This window comes from Palaemon carinicauda, chromosome 17, assembly GCF_036898095.1.
Source record: "Palaemon carinicauda isolate YSFRI2023 chromosome 17, ASM3689809v2, whole genome shotgun sequence".
In the NCBI taxonomy this organism is placed as follows: domain Eukaryota; kingdom Metazoa; phylum Arthropoda; class Malacostraca; order Decapoda; family Palaemonidae; genus Palaemon; species Palaemon carinicauda.
The window spans coordinates 68,867,292-68,894,226 of record NC_090741.1 but is presented as its reverse complement, the minus strand read 5'-3'; the positions used below and the strand labels follow the sequence as shown (position 1 = coordinate 68,894,226).

The 26,935-nt window shown below is 39.8% G+C and overlaps 1 protein-coding gene across 2 annotated transcripts in view; it reads right to left on the bottom strand.

Moving 5' to 3' along the window:
* Positions 1–20,780, bottom strand: part of LOC137656849 (zinc finger protein 596-like) — a 104,370-nt gene extending 83,590 nt beyond the window's left edge. The window contains exons 1-2 of one of the 2 annotated variants that reach the window (XM_068391199.1): positions 20,610–20,780; positions 4,439–4,561 (exon numbers count right to left, since the gene is read on the bottom strand). In XM_068391199.1, the coding sequence (XP_068247300.1) occupies positions 4,439–4,561; positions 20,610–20,744 (258 nt within the window). In that variant the 5' untranslated portion in view covers positions 20,745–20,780. Of the gene's footprint in view, positions 1–4,438; positions 4,562–19,936; positions 20,274–20,609 lie in introns of those variants that run through there. The other variant, XM_068391200.1, reaches the window with a different exon arrangement.
* Positions 20,781–26,935: the final 6,155 nt, after the last annotated feature.

Genomic DNA, 26,935 nt, shown 5'->3' with positions numbered 1-26,935 from the left:
TAAATGCCTTGTTTGTTCTGAGCGTGGTTGTTTACTGAGCGTACACGCCGTCGTTTCAGGCGGCGTCATAAAGAAAAAGATTTCATTTGGAAGTCCTAAGAAAAATACGTAAACTAAAACATTGGTAATAAAAAAATCAACATACAGTACTGTATAATCAATATAATCGATGCAAAAACTAACCATACGTACATATATGTGTACACTAAATGAGTTTGTTTCTTCATTATGATCAGAGATGAACGTAAACAAAACATTGGTTGCCATTTTTTATCGTGCTTTTTAGGTGTTTAGGAAACACATGATATAAAATCGCCTTTAATATTTGTGCCTGTTTTAGTTTAGGGTGCTGTAGTACATGCATTAAGTGTTCTGTACATTAAAGGGTGGTTTGTTAACAGTACTACGTACAAGGGAAGGTTTTAAAAGTCCGAATATACATGTTAAATAAATAGGTAAATATGCTGTCACTACTTCGCGGATTTTCACCTATCGCGCCCGCGTCTGGAACCTATCTACCGCGATAAACGAGGGTTCACTACTCTAGAAGTTTTATTCCAGCTGTGACCAAGTTGTGGAATGATCTTCCTAATCGGGTGGTTGAATCAGTAGAACTTCAAAAGTTCAAAGTTGGAGCAAATGCTTTTTTGTTGACCAGGCAGACATAGTCTTTTTATAGTTTATTTATGACATATTTGTTTTTGATGTTGTTGATAGTTTATTATATGACATGTCTGTTTTGACGTTGTTTCTTATTTTAGAATGATTTATTGTTAATTTGTTCTCTTCATTTATTTATTTCCTTATTTCCTTTCCTCACTGAGCTATTTTTCCCTGTTGGAGCCCCTGGGCTTATAGCATCTTGCTTTTCCAACTAGGGTTGTGGCTTGGATAGTAATAATAATAATAATAATAATGGGTGTCCTTCTGCACGAGTGACAAAGCTATGTCCTTAACCAAATGTTCAGGGAACAAAAACTTCGATAAGGGAGCAAAGAGTAGTTCAGATCTTTGACAGGGAGTAACTCCTGCCGACAGAAAAGAGCAAAGGGACTCTCGCTTCTTAAGGACTCCTGAAGTAAAAGAGGAGGAGAGTTCATTGGAACCATCGCGGATGGCTTTATCCATGCAGGACATAATAAGTACGGAGACATCTCTATCAGCCGATGAGATTTTCCTACTTAAGGCTCCCAAACACCAGTCAAGGAAGTTGAAAACTTCAAAGGCTCTATAAATGCCTTTCAGCAGATGGTCAAGGACCGAGGAGGACCAACTAATCTTCGAGCGTCTCATGGCTAGGCGGCGGGGAGAGTCTACAAGGCTTGAGAAGTCGCCCTGGGCAGAGGCAGGGACTCCCAAGCCGAGAACTTCTCCCGTGGCATACCAGACGCTCGATCTAGACGAGAGTTTAGATGGAGGGAAGGCAAAGGCCGTCTTCCCCAAACTCCTCTTGGTTTCCAACCAATCGCCTAAAAGCCGTAAAGCTCTCTTGGATGAGCGAGAGAGCACAAGTTTTGTAAAGGCTGGCATGTCAGAAGGAACGCCTAGAACAAACTCAGACGGCGGCGAACGAGGCGCAACAGAGACGAAGTGATCGGGAAACAACTCCTTAAAAATTAACATGACTTTCTTAAAGTCCATTGAAGGCGGAACTGTTCTGGGTTCATCTACATCTGAAGGATGATCCTCAGGCTGAGGGTCAGCAACGTCCTCATCTGAAGGTTCCTCATCTGACAACTGCTGAGAAACAAGCAAAGGGGTTGGCAATGCTTGACACGCAGCGTCCACACGCACTGGTGCATTAGTAGCGGACCAGGACGCAACGTCATGTAACTGCTTGACAGTCTGTGAACTGTCAACAACAACAGGTGCGTGAGGACGCACAGCGTCCACTCGAGACTGCTTTGACCGCCTAGTCTGAGCAGTCAAAACAACTCTAGGTTGCGGTGGTTGACGCTCAGCGTCAAAACAAGTCAACTCCGATGGTTGGCGAACGTCCTGAACGTCAACAGGAGCATCAGCAAGTGGCCTAACGTCCAAATGCGGCTGAAAATCCACACGAGACCGCATCGATTGAGGTTCTAAATAACTTGACTGACGTGACTTGGCTACGCCAACGTCAACAGGACGCACAAAGGTACGTTTGGGTGGCTGAAGGCCAGGATCTCGATGAGATAAACGGCTAGGCTCAACGGAAACCTTATCGGCAGAATAGTCTTCCATAAGTGAGGCAAGCTTAGACTGCATGTCCTGCAGTATAACCCATTTAGGGTCCACGGGAATGGGTGCGGTAAACGACGGGGTTAACGTCTGAGACGGCACAACCTTGCCTTGCTTAGGCGGCGAGCAGTCATCCGATGATTGCAACGGTTCAGAACTGTCCCAATGACTACATCCAGGACGCTGGACCTGCCCTGAAGGGACCGACTTCCGCTTAAGAGGCCTAGAAACCTTGCTCCACGGTTTCTTGCGCGAAAAGCCTTCGGAAGACGAGGAGAAAATGGGCTCTCTCGTCTTGTGGTAGGGGCGATCTTGGTGAGATACGCCTGATACCATAGAGGGAACGTCTGTTCGCTGATCAAGGCCTCTCGAACCTATAAGTCGTACGACATTACTTCTCCCCTGGGCTTGGGAGCTTGCAAGAGGTCTCGGACTAGGTGAACGACAGGCACGAACAGACGAACCCTCGGTCGCAACACTGTTCACAACACTTTGCGCACTAATCACTTTCCCACTATTTTCCGCTGTGGCACTCTGACACTTAAGCTCCTTCACGTCAGCCATGAGTTGATTACGATCAGTTGCTAACGCTTCAACTCTTTCCCCCAAGGCATGAATAGCACGTAACATGTCTTGCATAGATGGTTCCTGAGTGCTAGAAGGGGGGTTAGGAACAACCACTACAGGGGAAGGATTAGGTTCAGGGGCATGTGGAGAGGAAAAATCTACAGACCTAGATGAACTCCTCCTTACCCTATCTCTCTCTAGCCTACGTGCATACTTATCGTATTCGAGCCAATCGAATTCCGAAAGGCCCACGCATTCCTCACACCGATCTCCCAATTGACAGGTTTTACCCCGACCATTGGAACACACAGTATGTGGGTCGAGAGATGCCTTTGGAAGACGCCTATTACAGTCCCTAGCATTACACTTACGAAATCTAGGTACTTGTGAAGGGTCAGCCATTTTGAATTAGTCAAAGAAAGTCCAAAAAACAATCCAAGTCATAAACAATTAAATCTGATTCAATAAAGAGTTCAAGAGTTTATGTTGAGGAAAAACACCTGCACTGCGAAAGCTCAAACCAAAATGAAGTACTTCACCAAATATGTTGAGAAAACTCCAGGTTCTACAGCGAGTATTGATACGTCTTGTCGTCAAGGTCAACAGAGAAGAATTGAAGGGTTTGTTTACATGCAAGAGTGGTATCTGGCCGATAGTTGGCGCTGGTGGGCACACCCGCAACCTTCATAGCGATCGCTCGCGAGTTTTTTGAGTGTGTTTTCTGTCGAGCCGCTGAGTAGCAGCTATTATATATTCACCGGCTAAGTTAAATATTTAAAATAAAAAAATAGTACACCATAATAGCAATTATATGAAATATCAACACTGAAAAATAAGCTCTCACTCTCTCTCCAAATACTATAAATATAATACTGTACTGTACTTTACATGAAAGCTTATTAATCTAAGAGACTGGGTTTTATAATGTGATTGCAGGTTGTAAGTACATATTGTAAATACTTTTATATATAAAAGAAATGTACAAGTCCCTTTATACAGGTAAAATCCAATCTACATAAAAAAAAAATTGACTCACAACAGGTCTCTTGGAGCCAATCACTGATGTAGGGTGATGTGCTACTTTAAAACTGGACTGTTAGTCTCCAAGTCTCATCAAGTTTTGTACCAAGTTCGTTACAGCTTACTTGGTAACTAGTGTAGTGTCAAATTCTTAAACAAAACTTAATCGAAGCCTTGGTCATCATTACAACTATTCCATCAACAGATTTGTTGAAATACCTTCAACCTTTTTCTCAAGTTTTATAAAGCTAAGATACAACTACAACTACTTTGTCTTACACTGTACTAGATATCAAGATTAATTCTTAGCAAGAAATCTAGAATGGAGACTTTCTTCAATTAAAACAAAAGCTAATCTAAAAAATAAATTATGATTTTATCAAAAGGCATTGTGGTGCTCCACAAATAACATATGCAGCATCTGCACTTTATCTACTCTGCAGGATCTTTTAACACTTGTGTTGCATTACTCCAAATTAACAATGTCTTACTTTCATAATTCACCAGTCTGTTCAGATTTAGTTTAAACTTTCCTGTTTTACTACTATTTTAACATAAAAATATGGTACATAAACTTAGTTCCATGTAAAGGAAAATTTGATCATCTTATAATAATACTGAACTGAATCACCTGTAATAGCGCTCTCAGTTTCTGCTGTCCTTCCACCATTCTGTCAATGAGATCCACCGTAGCAGCCACACCCATATGGCATCGCTCACAGATTCGTACTGGTAACTGGCCATTGTCAACAACCTGATTGGAAAAAATTAAGTCAAATAATAAAGCTTGAATATACAATTGCTACATATAAAAAAAATGGTGAAGTATGATGATGATAACACAAAACTCTTACTTCATTCCAACTAGAATTGGTTAGTAAAACCAGATAGTTTGATTCTATCTGATAACAATGTATCCATCACTACCTCTTCTTGCATCACCAATTCAATTCTGATTTTTAAAAAATGGTGTGAACTACTACGCAGTATTATGCAAGTAGCATCCGATCATTGAAACTCCCATCAATTACCTACCACTGGTGAGAAAGTGGTCAGATCTGGTTAAAATATTGATTCAACATTTTGCCTTATTATGACTGAGGATTATTTATTCCCCATTCCATGAAAAATATTCAGCCTATGGACATATCTTTGCTAAGGAAAAACACCTTTACCCTCTCCCATTCAAGACAACAAAATATACAGTCAATTTCCTTAACCATTTCCAGGTGTCTTATTACCTCTTTTTTATGATTTTGTTTCAAAGATAAGTCTGTACTTGATGAAACACGAGTAAAATAAGGCAAAAGCATGACCTGTTCACCTGACTCTTTAGATAACCTTCTCCAAATACTTAACTTCTTAAAAGTGCAAGTCTTCTACTTCTTACCCAAAAGGTTATTTCTGTGGATTTTTCAACTTGCACCGCAATAACTGGCAGGTGATTATCATAACAATCACTTTGAGACCTATACTTTCTCAGAAGCTACTCTTATACAATATCTTTTGATCCTTCTTTTACTGTCAATTAAAATATCCCTTATATTACTTATGCCCTTTTATCTGTCCCCTAATTCTTCCAGATTATGCAATCAAAGGTACTCTGCAAGTTCCAACATACTGGATTTTGTATATGTAACTCTCAGTTTGCAGTACCTTACATTGGTGATGTGATCAACTGAATAACAATGTGTCCAGTTGTGCTCCTCAACTACTGTACCCGAATAAGTCATCAAAAACTCCCCTTTCCATTGCTACTTATGAAAATATAGCAATGATATCTAAAAAATAATTTTGTCCAGCAGATGAGTTTAACAATTACTTTAAATTCACTCCTCTTTCTCTCTTGTACCATAACGGACAAATGTATTAAAATTGGGCAATGAGGACCGGCACTGGGGCTTGGGAGGTCATTCAAGGATGAGGTGCAACAGGGGAAACATAGGTTGACTTGCAAGAGAAAAAACGGAAGATGAAACGAAGGTAAAGGACAGTGAGTTCAGCTATAGACCAGGGGCACTGCAAAGACCCTTTGGTAATGTCTACATGAACCCCATAAAGGGATCAATAGATATTATTGAATAAATAAAAAAATTTTAATAACTATACAATTAGGTGGACAAAAGGGCTGAAGAATTTTAAAAAAATCACCCGTTAAGGATTCATGTCTAATATGCACACTGATGGTTTTCGATGTTCCTCCCCTAGTGAGAGATCAACTCTCTTCAGTTCTCTCTTTATAGACCCAATACTGCCAGGTACTCCGCAAGCTTGGCATCAAATTCATCAGGTAATGTCATAAGGCCGGGTACCGCAACAGAAAATCAATAGCGCAGGCAATTCCTCTTCCTAGGTAGGTACTTGACCTAGAATTTAAGCTGGAAAGTTTCTCTTTAAACCTAAATAGTTTTAGAATGACAACATATGCCAATATTCTGTCGAGTGGATGATGATCCATAACGACAGTGGGGTTAAGGCATCCCAGCAGGAAGAACTGTGTATTCTGGAGGAACGACTAAACTGCAAGGGTTCCTCCTTCCAAAGCAACATAGTTTGCCCTGGCAGGGATGAAACAACACCTACCACATAAGACAATTCTCCTGCCTCCCTTACAGTAGAGAGAGAATTTTATATTGGCTAAGCATGACAAAGCTTATGCCTTCTTGCTCATGTCAGTGACGGTAGCTATGAGGAAAGTTTTGTTGTGATATGCGAGGCTATCCTTCCCCAGCTGGTAGATTGCGTCCTGTGCCAGCCAAACTTTCTCCTGATGCTAGAGATTCCAATATGATAAACTGTACATGCTTCCCTGCTGGCTTCTTAAGGCTGTGTCACGGAACGGTATCAACTGATTTTGAAAACTAGGCCAAAATCTAATGTCAGATATGGTTGGATTAGCTGACATGGGAAAATTCCTTATAATGGAAAGATGGTTACTGGTCGGTTAGTATACATCTCAAGCAAGATGGAAGCCTTTAAAGTCAATAGCCTTCTTACAAACTTTTTATTGAGATGCCCTTCTCTACATACATGGCCAGGAAGTCAAAAGTGTGCCACAATGCTTCCTCAATACTTGCATCATGCAAGAGCATATCACTCTTGAGATAATGATTATTGTTATTACTACTACTTGTTAAGCTAAAACCCTAATTGGAAAAGCAGGATAATATAAGCTGAAGGCTCCAACAGGGAAAATAACCCAGTGAGGAAAGGAAATAAGGAAATAAATAAAATAAAATGGAAGTAATTAACAACTAATGTAAAATATTTTAAGAACAGTATCATTACAATAAATCTTTCGTTTATAAGTTATAAAAACTTAAAAAAAAGACAAGAGGAAGAGAAATACGATAGTGTTCTCAAGTTTACTCTCAACCAAGAGAACTCTACGCCAAGACATTGGAAGAGGCTATGGCACTACCAAAGATTAGAAAACAATGGTTTGATTTTGGAGTGTCCTCCTAGATGAGCTGCTTACCATAACTTAAGAGTCTCTTCTACCCGTACCAAGAGGAAAGTAGCCCACTGAACAATTACAGTGCAGTAGTTAACCTCTTGAGTGAAGAAGAATTGTTTGGTAATCTCAGTGTTGTCAGGTGTAAGAGGACATGGGAGAATATGTAAAGAATAAGCCAGACTATTAGGTGTATGTGTAGGCAAAGGGAAAATTAGCCATAACCAGAGAGAATCATCCAATGCATTACTGTCTGGCCAATCCAAGACCCAATAACTCTCTAGTGGTAGTATCTCAACAGAAAGCATGGCACATCTCTAATGTCAACACTAAAATAAAAAATTCAAAAATTTGTATTTTTTCCTAATTATACAAACCTGAGACCTTTAATAGAAGTATGTCATCAGCGAAGCTGAAAAGGTTGTTTAGACTTTTAACACTGTAAACATAGTTGGTTTGCCTAGAGGCAGGTAAGCCCTGCCCACTCGACAGGTAGAGCAATAGTCACTTTGATGTTTGCCCTAAGTGTTTGAGGTGTAGTAGAGGCAGGAGAAACATAATTGTCTTTAAAAACATATGATTTGTCCCTTCACTTACAAATAGGGGACTTATCCTTGGGAGGGAGAAGTCCCAATAACAAAAAACCTGGCTTGGTTAACCGACCTGGGAAAATTCATGAACTTTGATCCTAAACAGAGTGAAAGTCATGTCTACTGTCAACTCCTAACTTCCTGTGCATATGAATGCAAATAGAGTTAGGGTATGCTACTACCATAAATGGTAAGTCAATGAAGAATCACTATCATGAGAGATATGTCATCCCTTGTCCAGTGTATAAACATTATATGATTAATGAATGTCCATCGTTCACCTTGCTAGGAGGATGGTGGAAATACTTCAATACAATTTCAAATTGAAAAGAAAAGGTATCCAGGGACTTGTGGTTGTACAGTATTCATGAAGGTATTGGGCAGTGAAGGTCGTCTGGAATTTCCAGACTTTGGCCTCCATGATCTGCAGAATGGACAGATTCCTCCAGTAGGATAAGGTACAGGCAATACTCCTGACTTTGTGAGCCCCTCGTCTTAAAGGGTCTTCCTTCGTGTGTGTCATCTGGAGCTTTTAATGGTTTCCCAAATCTAGAAGGGAATAGTAATCCTGGAGATCAGTCTCTTAACCTTCCAAGATTTTTAAGAAAAGGGTCTGGTGCTCCAGTCTGAGTTTTTTTTTTTTTTTTTTTTGAGAGCATCAAAATACCCACACAGGAAAAAGCAGCAGATTGTCTCAATCAATGGTTACTTCATTAAGGGAGGAGATTGAGGCGATGTTGTTGTACAATCTCTGCAGGAGGGGCTGACAAGAAAAGGTTGGCCCATCGGAGTAATTCTCTTGGTACCTCGACAAAGACATCAGCAGATCGGTGAAAAATTTTGCTTGTGGCCACTTAAGAAGCTCCAGGGTCATCCTGACATTCAAAGTCCCCAACAATGTTAATGGCTCAACGAATCAGGTGGAAAGGCAGAAAATAGTAAGCACCCAAGTTGCTCCATTCCTCCATCACGGCTGCCTAGTTTGGAACTGGAAAACAATACACAGGATGCTTTTAAGCTACAGCTGGTAGAAATTCCAGTCATTATCCTACTACTACGTTGTGCACATCTTCCCTGAAATGTATCTTGATCACAGCTCCACAGCGTTGTCAAACATCCAAGTTGTGAGTGTTCCTTGCTAACTCGCATAGGTCATGTGAAATGGTCCCTCCCTGTTTGTTGATGTAGGTCACTGTGGTAGTGCTTTTGCTCATCAATGCTATCGAGTGCTCCACCAAACTCTATTGGAAAGCTTGCAGTGCTAAAAGCGCGGCTCGCATTGCCAGCAGGGTGATATGCAGACCCTTCTCTTCTACAGACCAAAACCCCTAGGTGGTGTTGCCCATCCCTCCTTTGATGCATATGTGAACAGCAACAGAATCTCAGGAAGAACGGTCTAGAGCAACTTCCCTAGTGAGGTTTTCATTGTTCAAACATCTCTTTAGATCCTCTCTCACTGTTGCATTCACCTGAACATAAGTTGGGGGAGGATTGGTCCTAGCTGACCAGTGATGCTTCAGCCACCACTGAAGCAACCCTTGGTGGAGGCACCTGCGGGGAAAGAGTTTCTCCAACAACAAAAGATTCATATAACTGACTTGCCACTAAACTTTGAACTGAAAGAAAGGGTCACGCAACCTCACTGAGTCAGTTGATATAATAGTCTGTCAAAAAGATTGTCCTCACCGAGTCCGATATGACAGACTGCTGAAAGATTTACACTGCTGCCATAGCTATCAACATTTCCCGGTAATCCATTCACCTGTTGGGTATGAGACAGGACTTCTTCTAATTGACAACGATCCGCAGATCATTGCAAAAGGCTAAGACGCTGTCTCAATCCTAAAGCAACTGTCTTCTTGAAGATGACAGGATGTCAATCATCGAGATACCTCAGATGACAAATCCCGTTCAAAAGGACCGAAACCAGTGTAGTATACAATATGGACTTGGGGTTCAGATTCCGCAATGGAACATGGACCCCCCTTATGGAAAATGGATCCCCCCCTTAAAATTTGACCTTCATAACCACTTCGACTGCCTACCAAATCACAGGACCTCTACTACAACTTCACAGAAGTGATTCACTTTTACAGACATGGAAGACACTGATTACACGTGAGTATCCTTATTTATGCTGCATTGGGCATCTAGTACAGTATCTATTACTTTATTGGAAAGATAAAATTATGTTCAGTAACAGCTGTTACTTAAGTACCCTTAATTATGTTGAATCCTTGTGTGGACGCCTGCAGAACGGGATATTCTGAAGCACTGAACTTGGAAATTGTTACACCATTCTATTGACGACAAAGCGGAGGTACTTCCTGCTTAATCAATGGACGAGTATCTGAAAATATACACCTTTCAGGTTAATAGAAAGTAAGAAGTCCTCTTTCCTGATAGCAGCACAAACTGTGCTTACCATCTTCATCTTGAAAGGAGTTTGTTGAACAAACTTGTTCAAAGGATAGAGGTTGATCACAGGTCTCCATCCTCTTGATGACTTGATTCACCAGGAACAGTCGACTGTAGAAGCTAGGAGACCTGTCTCAGATGACTTCTAGCACATTCTTGTCCGACATCGAAGAAACTTCTGCTATGAGCACCAGAGCTTTCAACAATCTTGGAGGATATGTCTGGAATGTCATTGAATCTCAAGCGAGTGGAGCTGATGAACAGTGGATGGTATCCTGTCAAAAAGACTTCTACCACTCACTAGAGTGGATTTGGACTTTGATGTGGTTATCTGATTCTTTACTGTTGGTCATGTGGCAGAAGCAGCAGCAGCCCTGAGCATAGCTGGCTTAGAGGAACTTTGGCCCCTAAATGCCACTGCTCGTTGGATAAGGGAGTCTTGGTTCACATTCCTCCATCTCTTGTAAGTTGCCTCGCTGTCCTATTGGGAATGAGAGGATGGCCTTCCTTCCCATACAGTTGAAAAAAAAAATCTACTACTGTGTCTCTCCATTTGAGAACCCAGTTCGTCTACTGGTTGGCCAACTGACTAGCTAAAATGGAGACACCTTTGGCCCCGGAGAAAATGAGATCTGTAAACTCTCTTCAGATCATGAAGGAAGGTGGGACATTGAAAAGTGGGCCACCACCCTGACTAATGGTTAATCTATAATATAGACTGGAGGCTAGCCATCGATGACAACTCCATCACTGTAGACTTGTAAGCTGAAAAATAACTGACTTCCTATTTCCAATTCTCCACATCATCGATTGGCTGGGTTCTGATGAGGTTTTTCTGAGCTCGTCAAGTTCTCTAATAAGAGCCAAGTCCTTCATGAAGGTCGAATCCATAACTGAATTGTCTGTCTCGGTAGGCATAGGACCCTGATCTGGAGTAACTAAGTCTGCGAGATAATCCTTGTGAAAGAAGGGTGGGGAGGAAGGCCTCTTCACCAGCTTAGTGTGGGACAGATTCGCCCGGTATTCTTTAAGAATAGCAACAGAAGTGTTAATTGTCTCCTTGACCGAGTTACTCTCTGAAAACACCAGGGAAGAAGGATCATCTTCAACCGAGGGTGATCTTACACGTTCTGGGGCAGAATATTTCTGAGGTTTATCTTCCTTAGAAGGACCATGGTGTTTAGACCTAACATCTTTGCACCTGGACAAGGAGTCTGAAGCAGTCCAGTCCATACCTGGTTAGGTACTGTGAGGAGCAGAACGTTCTGTCCGGGAAGAGTCTTAGGTCGAGCTGCAACGGAATCTGAAGCCTCAGGAGACGAAACTTCCCTCCGTTGTTTAGCGGAATGAGGTGTCTTATCTATTAACACCTTAGATGACTTGACCCGTGGGGTCTGAAGCCCAACAGTCATCTCTGTAGAAGTCCAGTCTCCACAGGAGACACTTCTTAGAAGGAGAGGAGCGTTGTTGGGAAGACCGGTCATGAATGGTCTTGATCGATGATCTCGAGAAGTGGAAACTACTGTTTCCTCTCGGCATTTCCTTGAATGCTAGGAGCAAGACCGAGACGACCTCCTGCCCATGGGACTCGAGAACGTTATCACTTAATCTGGGTGATGGTGATCGTGATCATGGCAAGGATTCTTATCCCAAGAAGTGGGAGAAGCACGAGATATCCTAGCCCATGCAAAATGAGAATAAGACGACCAGGACGATCATGCTCATGTAGATCCAAATCGAGAAGATCAGTCACACAGTTATCGTGCATGTGATGATCGTTTTTCACAAGGAGAAAGAACAGAAGGCAAGAATAGCCTGGCCTCTCCTTTTTCTCACTGAGCTGGACGGACAATTCTGGATGATTGGAAGACTTGAAAGCTTCATCATAAACTTCCTTCCTCGCAGCTCTCTTGGCAGGGCATTCTGTCACCAAAGTGTCTCGGGAGCATTCCGAGGTAGGAGAGGGACTGGAGTTCTGACCAGTAACTCTTGGGATAGACCTCTTACAATTGTAATCTCTGGACCCTTGCACAAGAGGGCTAGAACCTTACACCAGCTTCTTTCACAAGAGTCAGATCTCATTGCAAACCATGTACAGTAGAGAAATAGTTTCACGAGACTTCAAATTACCGGACATTCTGTGCTTTAGTGACTTCCTCTTCTTGTCTTCCTCGGGGCAGCAGGTGGCTATAATACACGTGGCAAACCTTTGAAGCAGGAAAAGAGACGGAAGGAGGAGAGTGGGATTGTTTAACTTATTTGCCACAATACACAAAAGATGAATGCATTTTAAGTTTTCTGACATTCTGACATCAAATGTCATTGACGCCGAACACATGACATTCTGACATCAAATGTCATTGACGCCGAACACAAAGGATGAGGATCTACTCCACACGGTTTATGAAGGTGCCACACGGACTACCTCCAAGACTGGAGCAGGTTCTTATATTCAATTGAAATATACTCAAAATCATAAATGCACTGCAAATAAAGAAAAAAAAACAAAACACAAAGTGAAGCATAGCAAGGACAGCGGTCGAAGAAGGCGTCTGACTGGAATGTCGACCTGGAGTTAGGTGATGAAAGTCCAGCTGACTCATTGTATGGTGGCAGCCATACAATCTTAACAGAATCCAACGATTTTCTTTACACTAGTAGTAGCTAAACAGCAACGGAGTAAACTCATTTAAATGACTCTAGTTTGTATAGCTAGGAAAAATACAAATCATTTTAAAAATTTGCATTGTTAAATCCATTGGATTGAGGATTAGTGATATTAATTGCCTCTTTCATTTAGGTAGATGTTAAGCCATATAAAAATTGACAACGTAAGAGTTGAGAAGTATTATTAAAGGTAAAAAGGGATTTTGACGTATGAAAAATCTATTTCTGGGGAGAGACCTGTGACACCTGGTGAAAAGGGTCCTTCTTTACACTTTTCTGATATAAATACTTCCAAATATACCAGAGAAAGTTAAAAGCATGGAATGCAGAGGTTACTACCCTCGCGCGAGCACCCTGAAGGTGTCGTGTATAAAGCAGGGGCGTGTGAAAACCACTATTCACAGGCTGTCTTCCATTTAGCTAATTCCTTCGTCAAAAGGGATGGGCCGATACAGAGGCACCAGCTACGCTACCTGAGCCACACCACCGACGCCCGACGCGAGCGCCATCTGAACAACATCCTTCTTTTGGAACTCTTAAGCGTCGTCTCGTTTGTTTTGTGCTCTCGCTTTATTTTGTGTTTTGAGGATTTATTCATCATGGCCGGTGCTCTCCTTCCTCCTACACCAATGTTAAGTACCATAGTTTATTGTGACAGTTATCTTAGTACCGGGCTTTGTATCCTTTTTTCACTTTTAGTGTTTGTTAGTGCGACCGGCCTTGTGCCTCCCACGTCGTTCGCGGCCATTGTTATTGTTTACGTCTTACGTTTTCATTTATTGCCGTTCGGTACTTTGTCATTTAGGTTCTTACCATTATTGTTATTATAGATTTAAGGTCTTGCGCCTGTTATTTGAACCTTGTTATATACTTTGGTACTTATTTACGCTTTGAGTACATTTCTTAGTAGAACGAAGGATAACGTTTAGGGCTTTATTATAGTTTAGTACCCTTCAGCCGTGGTCTTGTTTCCGCCATTATCATCATGTTACGGGTATTATTTTACGTTATTTTATTATTATATCCTTTTTCGTTATTCTTCGTTCCCTTTTGTTTTTTGTTTTCATGTGTGTGGCTGTTTGGTTTGTTTTTGTTGTGTTTATAGTAACCACGAGTGCGAGAAGCGAGTGCCCGTTTTCTGTTCATGAGATAACGAGTTCTCCCTTTCTCTATCTCCCCGATGGGCATTGTTCCCTAGTGTGAGCGGCTGGAGCTTCTTGTTTTCTGTTCATACAGTCACAGGTTCTCCTCTCTCTAACTCAACCTTTTACGATATTTTTATCATATCATTAGTCCATTTTGTATTTATGGTTACTTTTACATCCTATTTATCATAGGCTAGTGTTTATGTTGGTCCTTTTGTATGAGAGTCTATAGATGGTTAGTTGGCAGGCCCAAGAGCCCCCTTTTAGTCCCCCCCCCCACCAGTTCCATCCTCTCCCCGCTACGGCCAGGGAGTTGGGCCGGAACCTCCATCCAACTCCGCAATGAGTTTTACCGCTTAAGACGGGAACACGTTACTTACCTATTTTTAATGCACTCCTCCGGCAGGGTCTCGTCCCTTCGGCGGTTCCCCGCACATAGACTCCGGCTACGGCCGTTTAAACCATTACCCCCCCATCCATCTCACGCTCCGGGAGTTACTTTACGGATATCTTTTTGAAGATCAGTCACACATTAGATTTTATCTTTATTATCGAGGACCTTACCCAAGATCTCTGGCTCGTTCCGGTGCTCTTTCACGCACTAGCCTACATGTTAGCTGTAATTACCCAGAAGCTCCGGCCCATATATACTTTTTGCTCCAGCGCACTACGGAGTAGTTTAAATCTCACCAGTTTAGTAATTACAATGAGGCTCCAGCCCCTTTTTTATTACGAACCTTACATGCACACCATATTCCTCCCAAACTCTCTATAATTTTCATGTTACTTTAGAGTATCCGGGAGCGTCTTAATTTATTTAACCTTTTTATTACAGAAAGTCCGTTGTGCCGCCTCCTTTATGGATCCGATAGGCCACGATGTCTGCCAATCCCACGCCCACTGTGCGATCTCCTTCATCCGTGAACCAGGCCAAGCCCCCGACATGGTCTGGTTCCCGGAGGCTTGCACCTTGTGCTACGACCTTTCAACGGTCTTGCTTAATGATGATGTAAGATTTCTCTATTTCTACTGTTTCTTCTATGATTATAATATTGAATTTCAATTCAGTGTTCTATTATCAATTTTTGAGATGTATCTTACCGTTTTATATTTGGAAATACGTTAACTTTTTCCTTAGTTCTAATGTATTTTACCATTTCCAGGCTGATGAGGATGCTCTCCGGGCCGCCAAATCCAGTCTCCGGCCCTGGGTGTCAGGGTTTGGAAGAAACACCCCCACCGGCTGCCCTTATCTCCTTGACGGTGACCTGGCCTCCCGTCTTTTTCCAGGCTCCTCCTCAGCGGCGGTACCTTCAGCCGTAGCCACTCCCATGATTGAAGCTATCAGGGCGGCTGTCCCTCTGGAGGAAGATAACCAGCTCTCAGGAGACGTCTCCGCCCTGGATATCAACGTTGAACCAATGGACGAGCAGGTTAGTGGTGTTGAGTTGGCAGATCCCTTTCTCTCACCTACTCCTTCCTCTTCCTCATCTTTCCTCAGCTTTGAGAAGCCTCAGACTTCATCTTGGGATCCCTCTCTATCTGTTCGACCTAAGGTGAAGCCGCTTCGCAAACCCAAAATTCATAGCACTTCAGCTTCGCCAATTTCCGTATCTCCGGTCCTTGGACCTTCATCGAATCCTGACATCCCTACCAAAACTACTTCGCCTCCCAAAGGACACAAAAGCAAGTCCGCTAAGACCAAGGCTTCAGGTGCGAGTAGTTCTTCGGAGCCTCCGTTAACACTTAGTGCCCTCAAGGATTTCATGCAGTCACAGGTGAAGGTCCTGGTACAATCACAAATTAAGCAGCAAGTGGGTTCTATAACAGATTTGAGGGATATGGTATCGAGCCTCCTCCGTACTGGGTCTCAGGTACCCCCATCTACAGCCCCAGACACGTCTAAGCTACCACACTTTGATAAAAATAATCCGTGGCGGTTCGCTAGGCATGCTCCATACCTAGATGGTACCCTGACGCTAAAGGGATTGGGGACCCGTCCTCTCGATGATCTGGAGTTTTACCCTCCTGGTCTTCAATTCCCATTTAACGGTTTCGTCCGGCTGCAAGAACACGCTCTTGTTCGGATGGATAAGGTTCCTAAGGAAATCGTGATTTTCCCTAAGGAACAGGCCCAAGCTGTCTGGGCCCGGACTCTCACCGACTGGGGATGTGTTAATTCTAAACTGACCCCTCATAAGGGAGCCTATCTTTACGGCTCCCCCATCCATCGCCTCCCCGCTTGTGGATAAGGTGGCCGAATTGACAATACAGTACAATCAGTCAAGGAAAGCTCACCTATGCCTATCTTGAAGGAGACGGACCCCACCTCTATGCTCGTTCCAGCCCCTTCGGGCATCTGGAATGATACATCTGCTACCTTTACGGTGGGGAAGCTAGATCCGGACTGCGCGTCCTCATTGTTCTCTGAGAGACTCCCCAAGTTGCCGGACCACCTCCTTAAATCGGAGCTTGACGCTAGAAACAGGCTGGCTAGATCTCTCCATCCAATAGTGTCTACGGAGTTGTTGTCCTCCCTGTACAATGATGAGTCCATCTTCCGAGTCTTTGCAAAGAATTTGCTCCAGACGTTTCAAGTGGACCTGCATGATTTCTGGACAGCCCGGACGAATTGCAGAAAACATGTTCTTTCCGAGGCCTCCATTAGACATGAACCAAATACTGTAGGCTCATCGCCTCCTCCTGCTGGGGTAAGACACTCTTCCCCCAAGAAGAAGTCGACAAGGTCCTCCAAGATGCAGCGAGGGCTAATCAGAACCTACAGGTTCGATGGGGCCTTTCGAACAAAAGAAAGTTCGAATACGGGAGACAACCCTTTTCTAAGAAACGACAAAAGTTATTGTAAGTGAATCAATGCTATAGTGTGTAAATAGTTGAAAAAAGTAGAAAATAAGTGTAAGTGTGTTTGATTCTGGTCCATAGTGCCTCAAATCCACTTCAACACAGGATATTATCAATTCTACTAAACCACAATATGGAGCGAAATAATGCGAAATACACTAAAGGGAAAGGAGATATACACGCAGTAACAATTTTTCTATTTAATCATACATAATAAAAATGTCAGTGGTCAACCCTAAATATCTGATCTTATTTTCACTTAAGCTTAGCAGGTAGTAGTAGTAGTAGTAGTAGTAGTAGTAGTAGTAGTAGTAGTAGTAGTAATAATAATAACAACAATACAGTACATTTATAGATATCTACTATTTCAATTTTGACATGGCATAGCAAGTCCATATCATTTGTATATTTTTTTTTTTTTTTCAAACATAATACAATACTCAATTACATCACTTTGAATGACTGTGAAAACAATGTCCAACTGAAAAGTACTGTACATATTTAACAGACCTTACTAATCCGTCACCCCCTAAGAACATAGTGTAAGACTGTGAGTCGTTCAACAACAAGTAATGCATTGGTAAGGGCATAGAGCCATGCTATCACCTCAAAATAGGACTACAGTACAGATTATGTTAAAAGGGTTCCATCTTATTAACAGATAATTTCCTGTTTCATACTACTGTTAGCTACCTGGATGGTTTACTGCATATTAGTAGACCTACAATATAAGGTAGGAGAATCGAACTGACTCAATCAAATAGATATATCCAAACACATTATTTTGAGCCCCAAAACCTATACTCGGAACTTATTAACAGATAATTTCCTGTTTCATACTACTGTTAGCTACCTGGATGGTTTTACTGCATATTAACAGATAATTTCCTGTTTCATACTACTGTTAGCTACCTGGATGGTTTTACTGCATATTAGTAGACCTACAATATAAGGTAGGAGAATCGAACTGACTCAATCAAATAGATATATCCAAACACATTATTTTGAGCCCCAAAACCTATACTCGGAAACTTATTAACAGATAATTTCCTGTTTCATACTACTGTTAGCTACCTGGATGGTTTTACTGCATATTAGTAGGCCTACAATATAAGGTAGGAGAATCGAACTGACTCAATCAAATAGATATATCCAAACACATTATTTTGAGCCCCAAAACCTATACTCGGAAACTTATTAACAGATAATTTCCTGTTTCATACTACTGTTAGCTACCTGGATGGTTTTACTGCATATTAGTAGGCCTACAATATAAGGTAGGAGAATCGAACTGACTCAATCAAATAGATATATCCAATCACATTATTTTGAGCCCCAAAACCTATACTCGGAAACTAATAATAGCCTAGATATCTTAATTTGGTAAGAAATTCCAAATTCCAGGGACTGGATATCAACTTCCCTACTTTCTATACCATTAAAACTGGCCGCAAATTTGCAATCACCTATGTGGCCAATCAGGGCCGATTTCACTAACTATTTTTTTGGCTAATCTCCTACCTTCATTTCCAAAGACATGCTACCTACAGAATCTTGAAAGTTCTTTCGTATTGTTTGGTTGGGAGGGAACTAACTGTTGCGATCATGCCATATGTACAGTCATTATCCTTTTGGAGATAAGAGGTGTTACTAGTATGTTTATAAAAAAAATTTTTGACTGAAAAACCCTATTTCACAAGGAAAGCCAACACAAGGATACAACCAACTACAGGGAAAGGCTCCAATAGGTATGATAAGGACAATCATCTTAGGTTAGGTTTGTTGTGGAAACGTAGGTTAGATCCAACTTTTCTGTTTATTTCCCTTATGAAATGTGCTTTTTGCTGTTGCAATTTTCTTAGTGTTTCTAATATATTAACAACTTGAAAATTATAAAGTTTCCAACATTTACACATCAAAATAGTTCAAAGCATATATTAATACACCAGGAGTACCTCTTACTTTCATGGTTAGTGTTCTTGTTCTATTAAGCAAATTTACCCCCTTTGTATAGTACAGATGAACAGAAACCTTTGTATATCAGTGGCCAGTTCCTTCCGTGTGGATTAAAAATGGACATTAACTAACCTAAATTTTGCCCCCTAACTTAACATACAAGCTGTGTCCTTACCTACTTACCTAACGGGGAGGGGCCCCGTGACCTCCCTTACACTACTGTATTCTAAGTTAGCCATAATAATACATACAGATGGACGCTATCATACAAACACCCCAATGAATATTTTGCACAACATACTGACTGATCTATTTTGATGACTTAACTGATCTTGAAATATTATATATTCTTTATTTATTATTCATACAGTTTATTTGCTATTCACTTTCCTCACTGGGTTACTTTCCCTACTGAAGCTCTTGGGCTTATGGTATTCTACTTTTCCAGCCTGGGTTGTTGCTTGGCTAGTAATAATAATAATAATAATAGAACCAGAAATTTAGTTCATGACAAGTTTTTTCCTGCAGGGGTGTATGTATGATAGCGGCCACCTGCATGTATGATTACGGCTAACATGGAATACGGCAGTGTAAAGGGGGTTGTAGGGGGGTGCCAGCCCCCTTGTTAGGTAAGTAAGGACACGGCTTGTAGGTTCGGTTAAGGGGGGAAAGTTGAGGTTAGTTGATGTACATTCTTAATCCACAAGGGAGGAGATGGCCGCTGATATACAAAGACTCCTTCCTGCAAATGTCTTAACTCACACTATTTATTATCTCCAAATAAATTACAGAAAATAAGTTTATGCATTATTTTTGGTAGTAGTTTTTTCCCTAGGTTACATTATCCCGTAAAACAGCACAATAATACCTTATTTTTGTACGGACAGCCGAGACCTACCGTAGTTAAATTTCTACCCTAGGCATGTTTTCTTTAACTCTTTTTCACTAAACTAAACCTATTAGTGAAACTAGCTTAAACATTTAAAATGCCATAACAGCTATCAAAAAGTACCAAAGAATATCCAGACTTGAATTACCTGTTATATATAGTTAGGCCTATTACTGAAAGATAACCCAAAACCCTAGACCTATGATACAACATAGACCTAGCTAGCATTAACGTAGTCAATGAACTCATGAAAACCCCTATTCTCGTAAAGAAATGGAACTGATTGAAGAAGTTTTGAACCATCTTCTGTAATATTATTAGTTGATAAACACATGTTAGCCTCGAGATTGGGCCCATTATCGAGGATTGATGTGATAATTGAAAGCCAAGGTGCCATAATTCCTTAACAACTGGCCGTTGAAACGTGTCCAAAAGATAGCTATTTTACGCAAAATGAAACCTAACCTCTTATTTCTATCAGAGTTTTGGTCAATTATATCTAAACTATTCAATTTATCCCGCAAATTTATCCAAATAAAAATCACAAATTGGCAACCATTCCACCAAAACAACAACAACGGCCGCCATTTTCTACTTTACACTATTATCTTCATATATTACCCAAATTATACATTTTGCATGCAAGAATAACAGGTTTCTACTCCAAGCGGAGGCATTGCATGTCAAGGACAACACAGGAAGAGAAAAAAATAATAAAATGATAAATTTCAATGAAGACATTAAAGGTTTGATTTGACTCCGAAAATCAACCGAGAAACTGCAACGTGAGGAGCAACCCCCAAATGCAAGGTGCTGCTTACCTTTATGGGGAGATATTTGTTAATTAAAATGGCCAGCGAGGCTTTTTCCTCACTGTCGTCGAAAATAGTGAATCCTACGTCAGATTCGGTGGCACACAGGCGACAATAACTGGAGTCTGCTAAAAGAGTTCCCATCTTGTCTGTTTACACTCGGTCTCATATGGTCCAACGAAGGCCATCATTTTTGTGTGACGTCACTTGGCGCTGAGATTAAAATGGCTTTGCTTTATTATTATTATTATTAATTGCTAAGCTACAACCCTAGTTGGAAAAGCATTGTGCTGTAAGCCCAAGGGCCCCAACTGGGAAAATAGCCCAGTGAGGAAAGGGAACAAGGAAAAATGAAATAATTAAAGAACTAACAAAATTAGTTGGGAAAGCATTATGCTGTAAGCCCAGGGGCCCCAACAAGGAAAATAGTCCAATGAGGAAAGGAAACAAGGAAAAATAAAATAATTAAAGAACTAACAACCCTAGTTGGAAAAGCATTATGCTGTAAGCCCAGGGGCCCCAACAAGGAAAATAGTCCAATGAGGAAAGGAAACAAGGGAAAATAAAATAATTTGATAACTAACAAAATTAGTTGGTAAAGCATTATGCTGTAAGCCCAGGGGCCCCAACGGGGAAAATAGCCCAGTGAGGAAAGGAGACAAGGAAAAATAAAATAAAGAACACAAAATTAGTTGGTAAAGCATTATGCTGTAAGCCCAGGGGCCCCAGCAAGGAAAATAGTCCAATGAGGAAAGGGAACAAGGAAAAATAAAATAATTAAAGAACTAACAAAATTAGTTGGTAAAGCATTATGCTGTAAGCCCAGGGGCCCCAACAAGGAAAATAGTCCAATGAGGAAAGGGAACAAGGAAAAATAAAATAATTAAATAACTAACAAAATTAGTTGGAAAAGCATTATGCTGTAAGCCCAGGGGCCCCAACAAGGAAAATAGTCCAATGAGGAAAGGAAACAAGGGAAAATAAAATAATTTGATAACTAACAAAATTAGTTGGTAAAGCATTATGCTGTAAGCCCAGGGGCCCCAACGGGGAAAATAGCCCAGTGAGGAAAGGAGACAAGGAAAAATAAAATAAAGAACACAAAATTAGTTGGTAAAGCATTATGCTGTAAGCCCAGGGGCCCCAGCAAGGAAAATAGTCCAATGAGGAAAGGAAACAAGGAAAAATAAAATAATTAAAGAACTAACAAAATTAGTTGGTAAAGCATTATGCTGTAAGCCCAGGGGCCCCAGCAAGGAAAATAGTCCAATGAGGAAAGGAAACAAGGAAAAATAAAATAATTAAAGAACTAACAAAATTAGTTGGTAAAGCATTATGCTGTAAGCCCAGGGGCCCCAGCAAGGAAAATAGTCCAATGAGGAAAGGAAACAAGGAAAAATAAAATAATTAAAGAACTAACAAAATTAGTTGGAAAAGCATTGTGCTGTAAGCCCAGGGGCCCCAACAAGGAAAATAGTCCAATGAGGAAAGGAAACAAGGAAAAATAAAATAATTAAAGAACTAACAAAATTAGTTGGTAAAGCATTATGCTGTAAGCCCAGGGGCCCCAGCAAGGAAAATAGTCCAATGAGGAAAGGAAACAAGGAAAAATAAAATAATTAAAGAACTAACAAAATTAGTTGGTAAAGCATTATGCTGTAAGCCCAGGGGCCCCAGCAAGGAAAATAGTCCAATGAGGAAAGGAAACAAGGAAAAATAAAATAATTAAAGAACTAACAAAATTAGTTGGAAAAGCATTGTGCTGTAAGCCCAGGGGCCCCAACAAGGAAAATAGTCCAATGAGGAAAGGAAACAAGGAAAAATAAAATAATTAAAGAACTAACAAAATTAGTTGGAAAAGCATTATGCTGTAAGCCCAGGGGCCCCAACAAGGAAAATAGTCCAATGAGGAAAGGAAACAAGGGAAAATAAAATAATTTGATAACTAACAAAATTAGTTGGAAAAGCATTATGCTGTAAGCCCAGGGGCCCCAACAAGGAAAATAGTCCAATGAGGAAAGGAAACAAGGGAAAATAAAATAATTTGATAACTAACAAAATTAGTTGGTAAAGCATTATGCTGTAAGCCCAGGGGCCCCAACGGGGAAAATAGCCCAGTGAGGAAAGGAGACAAGGAAAAATAAAATAAAGAACACAAAATTAGTTGGTAAAGCATTATGCTGTAAGCCCAGGGGCCCCAGCAAGGAAAATAGTCCAATGAGGAAAGGGAACAAGGAAAAATAAAATAATTAAAGAACTAACAAAATTAGTTGGTAAAGCATTATGCTGTAAGCCCAGGGGCCCCAACAAGGAAAATAGTCCAATGAGGAAAGGGAACAAGGAAAAATAAAATAATTAAATAACTAACAAAATTAGTTGGAAAAGCATTATGCTGTAAGCCCAGGGGCCCCAACAAGGAAAATAGTCCAATGAGGAAAGGAAACAAGGGAAAATAAAATAATTTGATAACTAACAAAATTAGTTGGTAAAGCATTATGCTGTAAGCCCAGGGGCCCCAACGGGGAAAATAGCCCAGTGAGGAAAGGAGACAAGGAAAAATAAAATAAAGAACACAAAATTAGTTGGTAAAGCATTATGCTGTAAGCCCAGGGGCCCCAGCAAGGAAAATAGTCCAATGAGGAAAGGAAACAAGGAAAAATAAAATAATTAAAGAACTAACAAAATTAGTTGGTAAAGCATTATGCTGTAAGCCCAGGGGCCCCAGCAAGGAAAATAGTCCAATGAGGAAAGGAAACAAGGAAAAATAAAATAATTAAAGAACTAACAAAATTAGTTGGAAAAGCATTGTGCTGTAAGCCCAGGGGCCCCAACAAGGAAAATAGTCCAATGAGGAAAGGAAACAAGGAAAAATAAAATAATTAAAGAACTAACAAAATTAGTTGGTAAAGCATTATGCTGTAAGCCCAGGGGCCCCAGCAAGGAAAATAGTCCAATGAGGAAAGGAAACAAGGAAAAATAAAATAATTAAAGAACTAACAAAATTAGTTGGTAAAGCATTATGCTGTAAGCCCAGGGGCCCCAGCAAGGAAAATAGTCCAATGAGGAAAGGAAACAAGGAAAAATAAAATAATTAAAGAACTAACAAAATTAGTTGGTAAAGCATTATGCTGTAAGCCCAGGGGCCCCAGCAAGGAAAATAGTCCAATGAGGAAAGGAAACAAGGAAAAATAAAATAATTAAAGAACTAACAAAATTAGTTGGTAAAGCATTATGCTGTAAGCCCAGGGGCCCCAGCAAGGAAAATAGCCCAGTGAGGAAAGGGAACAAGGAAAAATAAAATAATTAAAGAACTAACAAAATTAGTTGGAAAAGCATTATGCTGTAAGCCCAGGGGCCCCAACAAGGAAAATAGTCTAATGAGGAAAGGAAACAAGGAAAAATAGAATAATTAAAGAACTAACAAAATTAGTTGGAAAAGCATTGTGCTGTAAGCCCAGGGGCCCCAACAAGGAAAATAGTCCGATGAGGAAAGGAAACAAGGAAAAATAAAATAATTAAAGAACTAACAAAATTAAAATATTTCCTATGTAAACTATAAAAGCTTTAATAAACCAAGAAGATGCATTAGATAGAATAGTGTGCCCGAGTGTAACCTCAAGCAAGAGAACTCTAACCCAAGACAGTGGAAGACCATGGTACAGAGGCTATGGCACTACCCAAGACTAGAGAACAATGATTTGATTTTCGAGTGTCCTCCTAGACGAGCTGCTTTGACAGATCAATTTCGTTTTTGGCTTTTGTCGTCATGGATGGACATATTCATTCCAAAAGAACATTTTGTTTAAAGCTGATAGATTTTTTGAATTTGTAGGTTTTAATAATATACACCATTACCAACAATTTAACAATTATTTATTGTATGAGATTATATCCATTATCTATCATGAGTTCTCACATCGTTTTCTTTTTCTATTTTTTTATAGTTTATATATGAAAGATTTATCTTAATGTTGTTGCTGTTCTTAAAATATATTAATTCTTTAATACTTTTCTTGTAATTTATCTATATCCTTCCGTTACTGAGCTATTTTCCTTGTTGGAGCTCTTGGGCTTATAGCATCCTGCTTTTCCAACTAGGGTTGTAGTTTAGCAAGTAATTATAGTAATATAAATCACACACCATTCAACAGTATTATTGTGTTATTGTTATTTCAAGCACATTTTACCAACACGAGTAAGTAGAACTGTACAAAACAATAAACAAACTAAAACCCAAGATATTCGTAAACACAATCAGACCAAAATTGAGGAAACACTAAATTATTATTATTATTATTATTATTATTATTATTATTATTATTATTATTATTATTATTATTATTATTACCTGCTAAGCTCCAACAGGGAAAATAGCCCAGCTAGGAAAAGAAAAAAAATAGTTTAAGAAGAATAATAACATTGATATAAATATTTCCTTTATAAACTATAAAAACTTTAAAGATCCAAAAGGAATAGAAATTGTATAGGATAGTGTGCTCGACTGTACCTTCAAACAAGAGAACTCTAACCCAAGACAGTGAAAGACCATGGTACAAAGGCTATGGCACTACCCAAGACTAGAGAACAGTGGTTTGATTTTGGAGTGTCCTTCTCCTATTAGAGCTGCTTACCATAGCTAGAGTCTCTTCTAACCTTACTAAGAGGAAAGTAGCCACTGAACAATTACAGTGCAGTAGTTAACCCCCTTGAAAGAAGAAGAATTGTTTGGTAATCTATGTTGTTTGATGTATGAAGACAAAGGACAATATGTAAAAAATAGGCCAGAATACTGTGTGTGTGTAGGCCAAGGGAAAATGAACCGTCGCCAGAGAAAAGGAATCCAAAGTAGTACTGTCTGCCCAGTCATACGATGCCATAACTCTCTAGCGGTAGTATCTCAACGGGTGGCTAGTGCCCTGGCCAACATACTACCTCCAAAAAGGAAAGGTAAAAAATTGAAATGATGAAAATAAGACTTGGAACAGGGCGTTTACATATGTTCATTTTAAAGGATGAAGATAGAAATATCCACAATGGATATGGAGTGATAATTACAGAAGGTTTATATACAATAGTGATGTAAGAAATAACTTCACCAATATAAATGATGAAACACCTGAGTCTGTACCAAACGTAATAGTTAGAAGTAAAGACAGCATTAAAAGGCATGCAAAGACGCAAAGCAGCAAGAGAAGTTGGCATAACAATTGTAGGTGGAGATTTCATTGTAGTAAAACTGGCTGAACTTTATACAAAATGTCTACAAGAATGCTTTATAGGCCTACCTACAGCTTGTAAAAAAACGCTATGATTATACTAATTAACAAAAAAGATATGAGACAAAAGACCTGATAAAAACTACTTCCCAATAAGTTTACTCTTCGCAATATATAAAGTATTTACAAAAATCATATTAAGCCGAAAAAAAGCTAGACTTTAACCAACCAAGAGAGCAGGCAGGCTTTAGACATGAGTATTCAACAATTGACCATCATTGATAATATTTCATTAACTCTGTATGACTTAAGATTTTTAGGTGTTTCTCGACAGCAAATTTACTTTAAAAAAAAAAAAAAAAAAAAAAAAAAAAAAAAAAAAAAAAAAAAAAAAAAAAAAAAAAAAAAAAAAAACCTATTAGGTCAGGTCTCTTCCTCAATTGATGATAAAAAAAAAGAGAGAAAAAAAAACAACGACAATATTCATAGTCGACTTTAAAAGATTTTCGGTGCTCAATCTATTTTGAAGAAGCGTTTTAATTTTCATTCTACTTTGTTTCTAGTATTGTTCTCCTGTCTGGTCTTCAACTTCTGAATCTCATCTTAATTTGTTGGACAGGAACTTACGGTCTATTAAATTGCTTACTCCTGATCTAGACCATCCTTTGCATTCAGATCTTCCCTGATAGCATCATCCTGTTCACAAGACTTGCTATGCAGTTAATTCTAATAGTCAGGCCTTCAAGATAATAAGGCTCAATGCTGCACAGTATACTAGAAGTTATTCCATCTTTGATCTACTAGTGAAATGATCTTCGTTATCAGGAAGTGAATTAGTGGAACTTCAAAAGTTTAAACTTACAGCAAATGTTTTTTTTATGTTGAACAGGCTGACATAAGTCTGTTCTTAAAATATTTTATATAAATTGTTCATAACTTTTTTTGTAGTTTATTTTTTTTTCATTATTTCCTTTCCTCACAGGGCTATTTTTTCCCCTTTTGGAACCCTTTGGGCTTATAGCATTCTGCTTTTCTAACTAGTAAAGATAATCTAATAATAATTTAATACCTGATAACCTCAATAAGGCATTGTTTTTAGAATCTATAACACTGATCTCA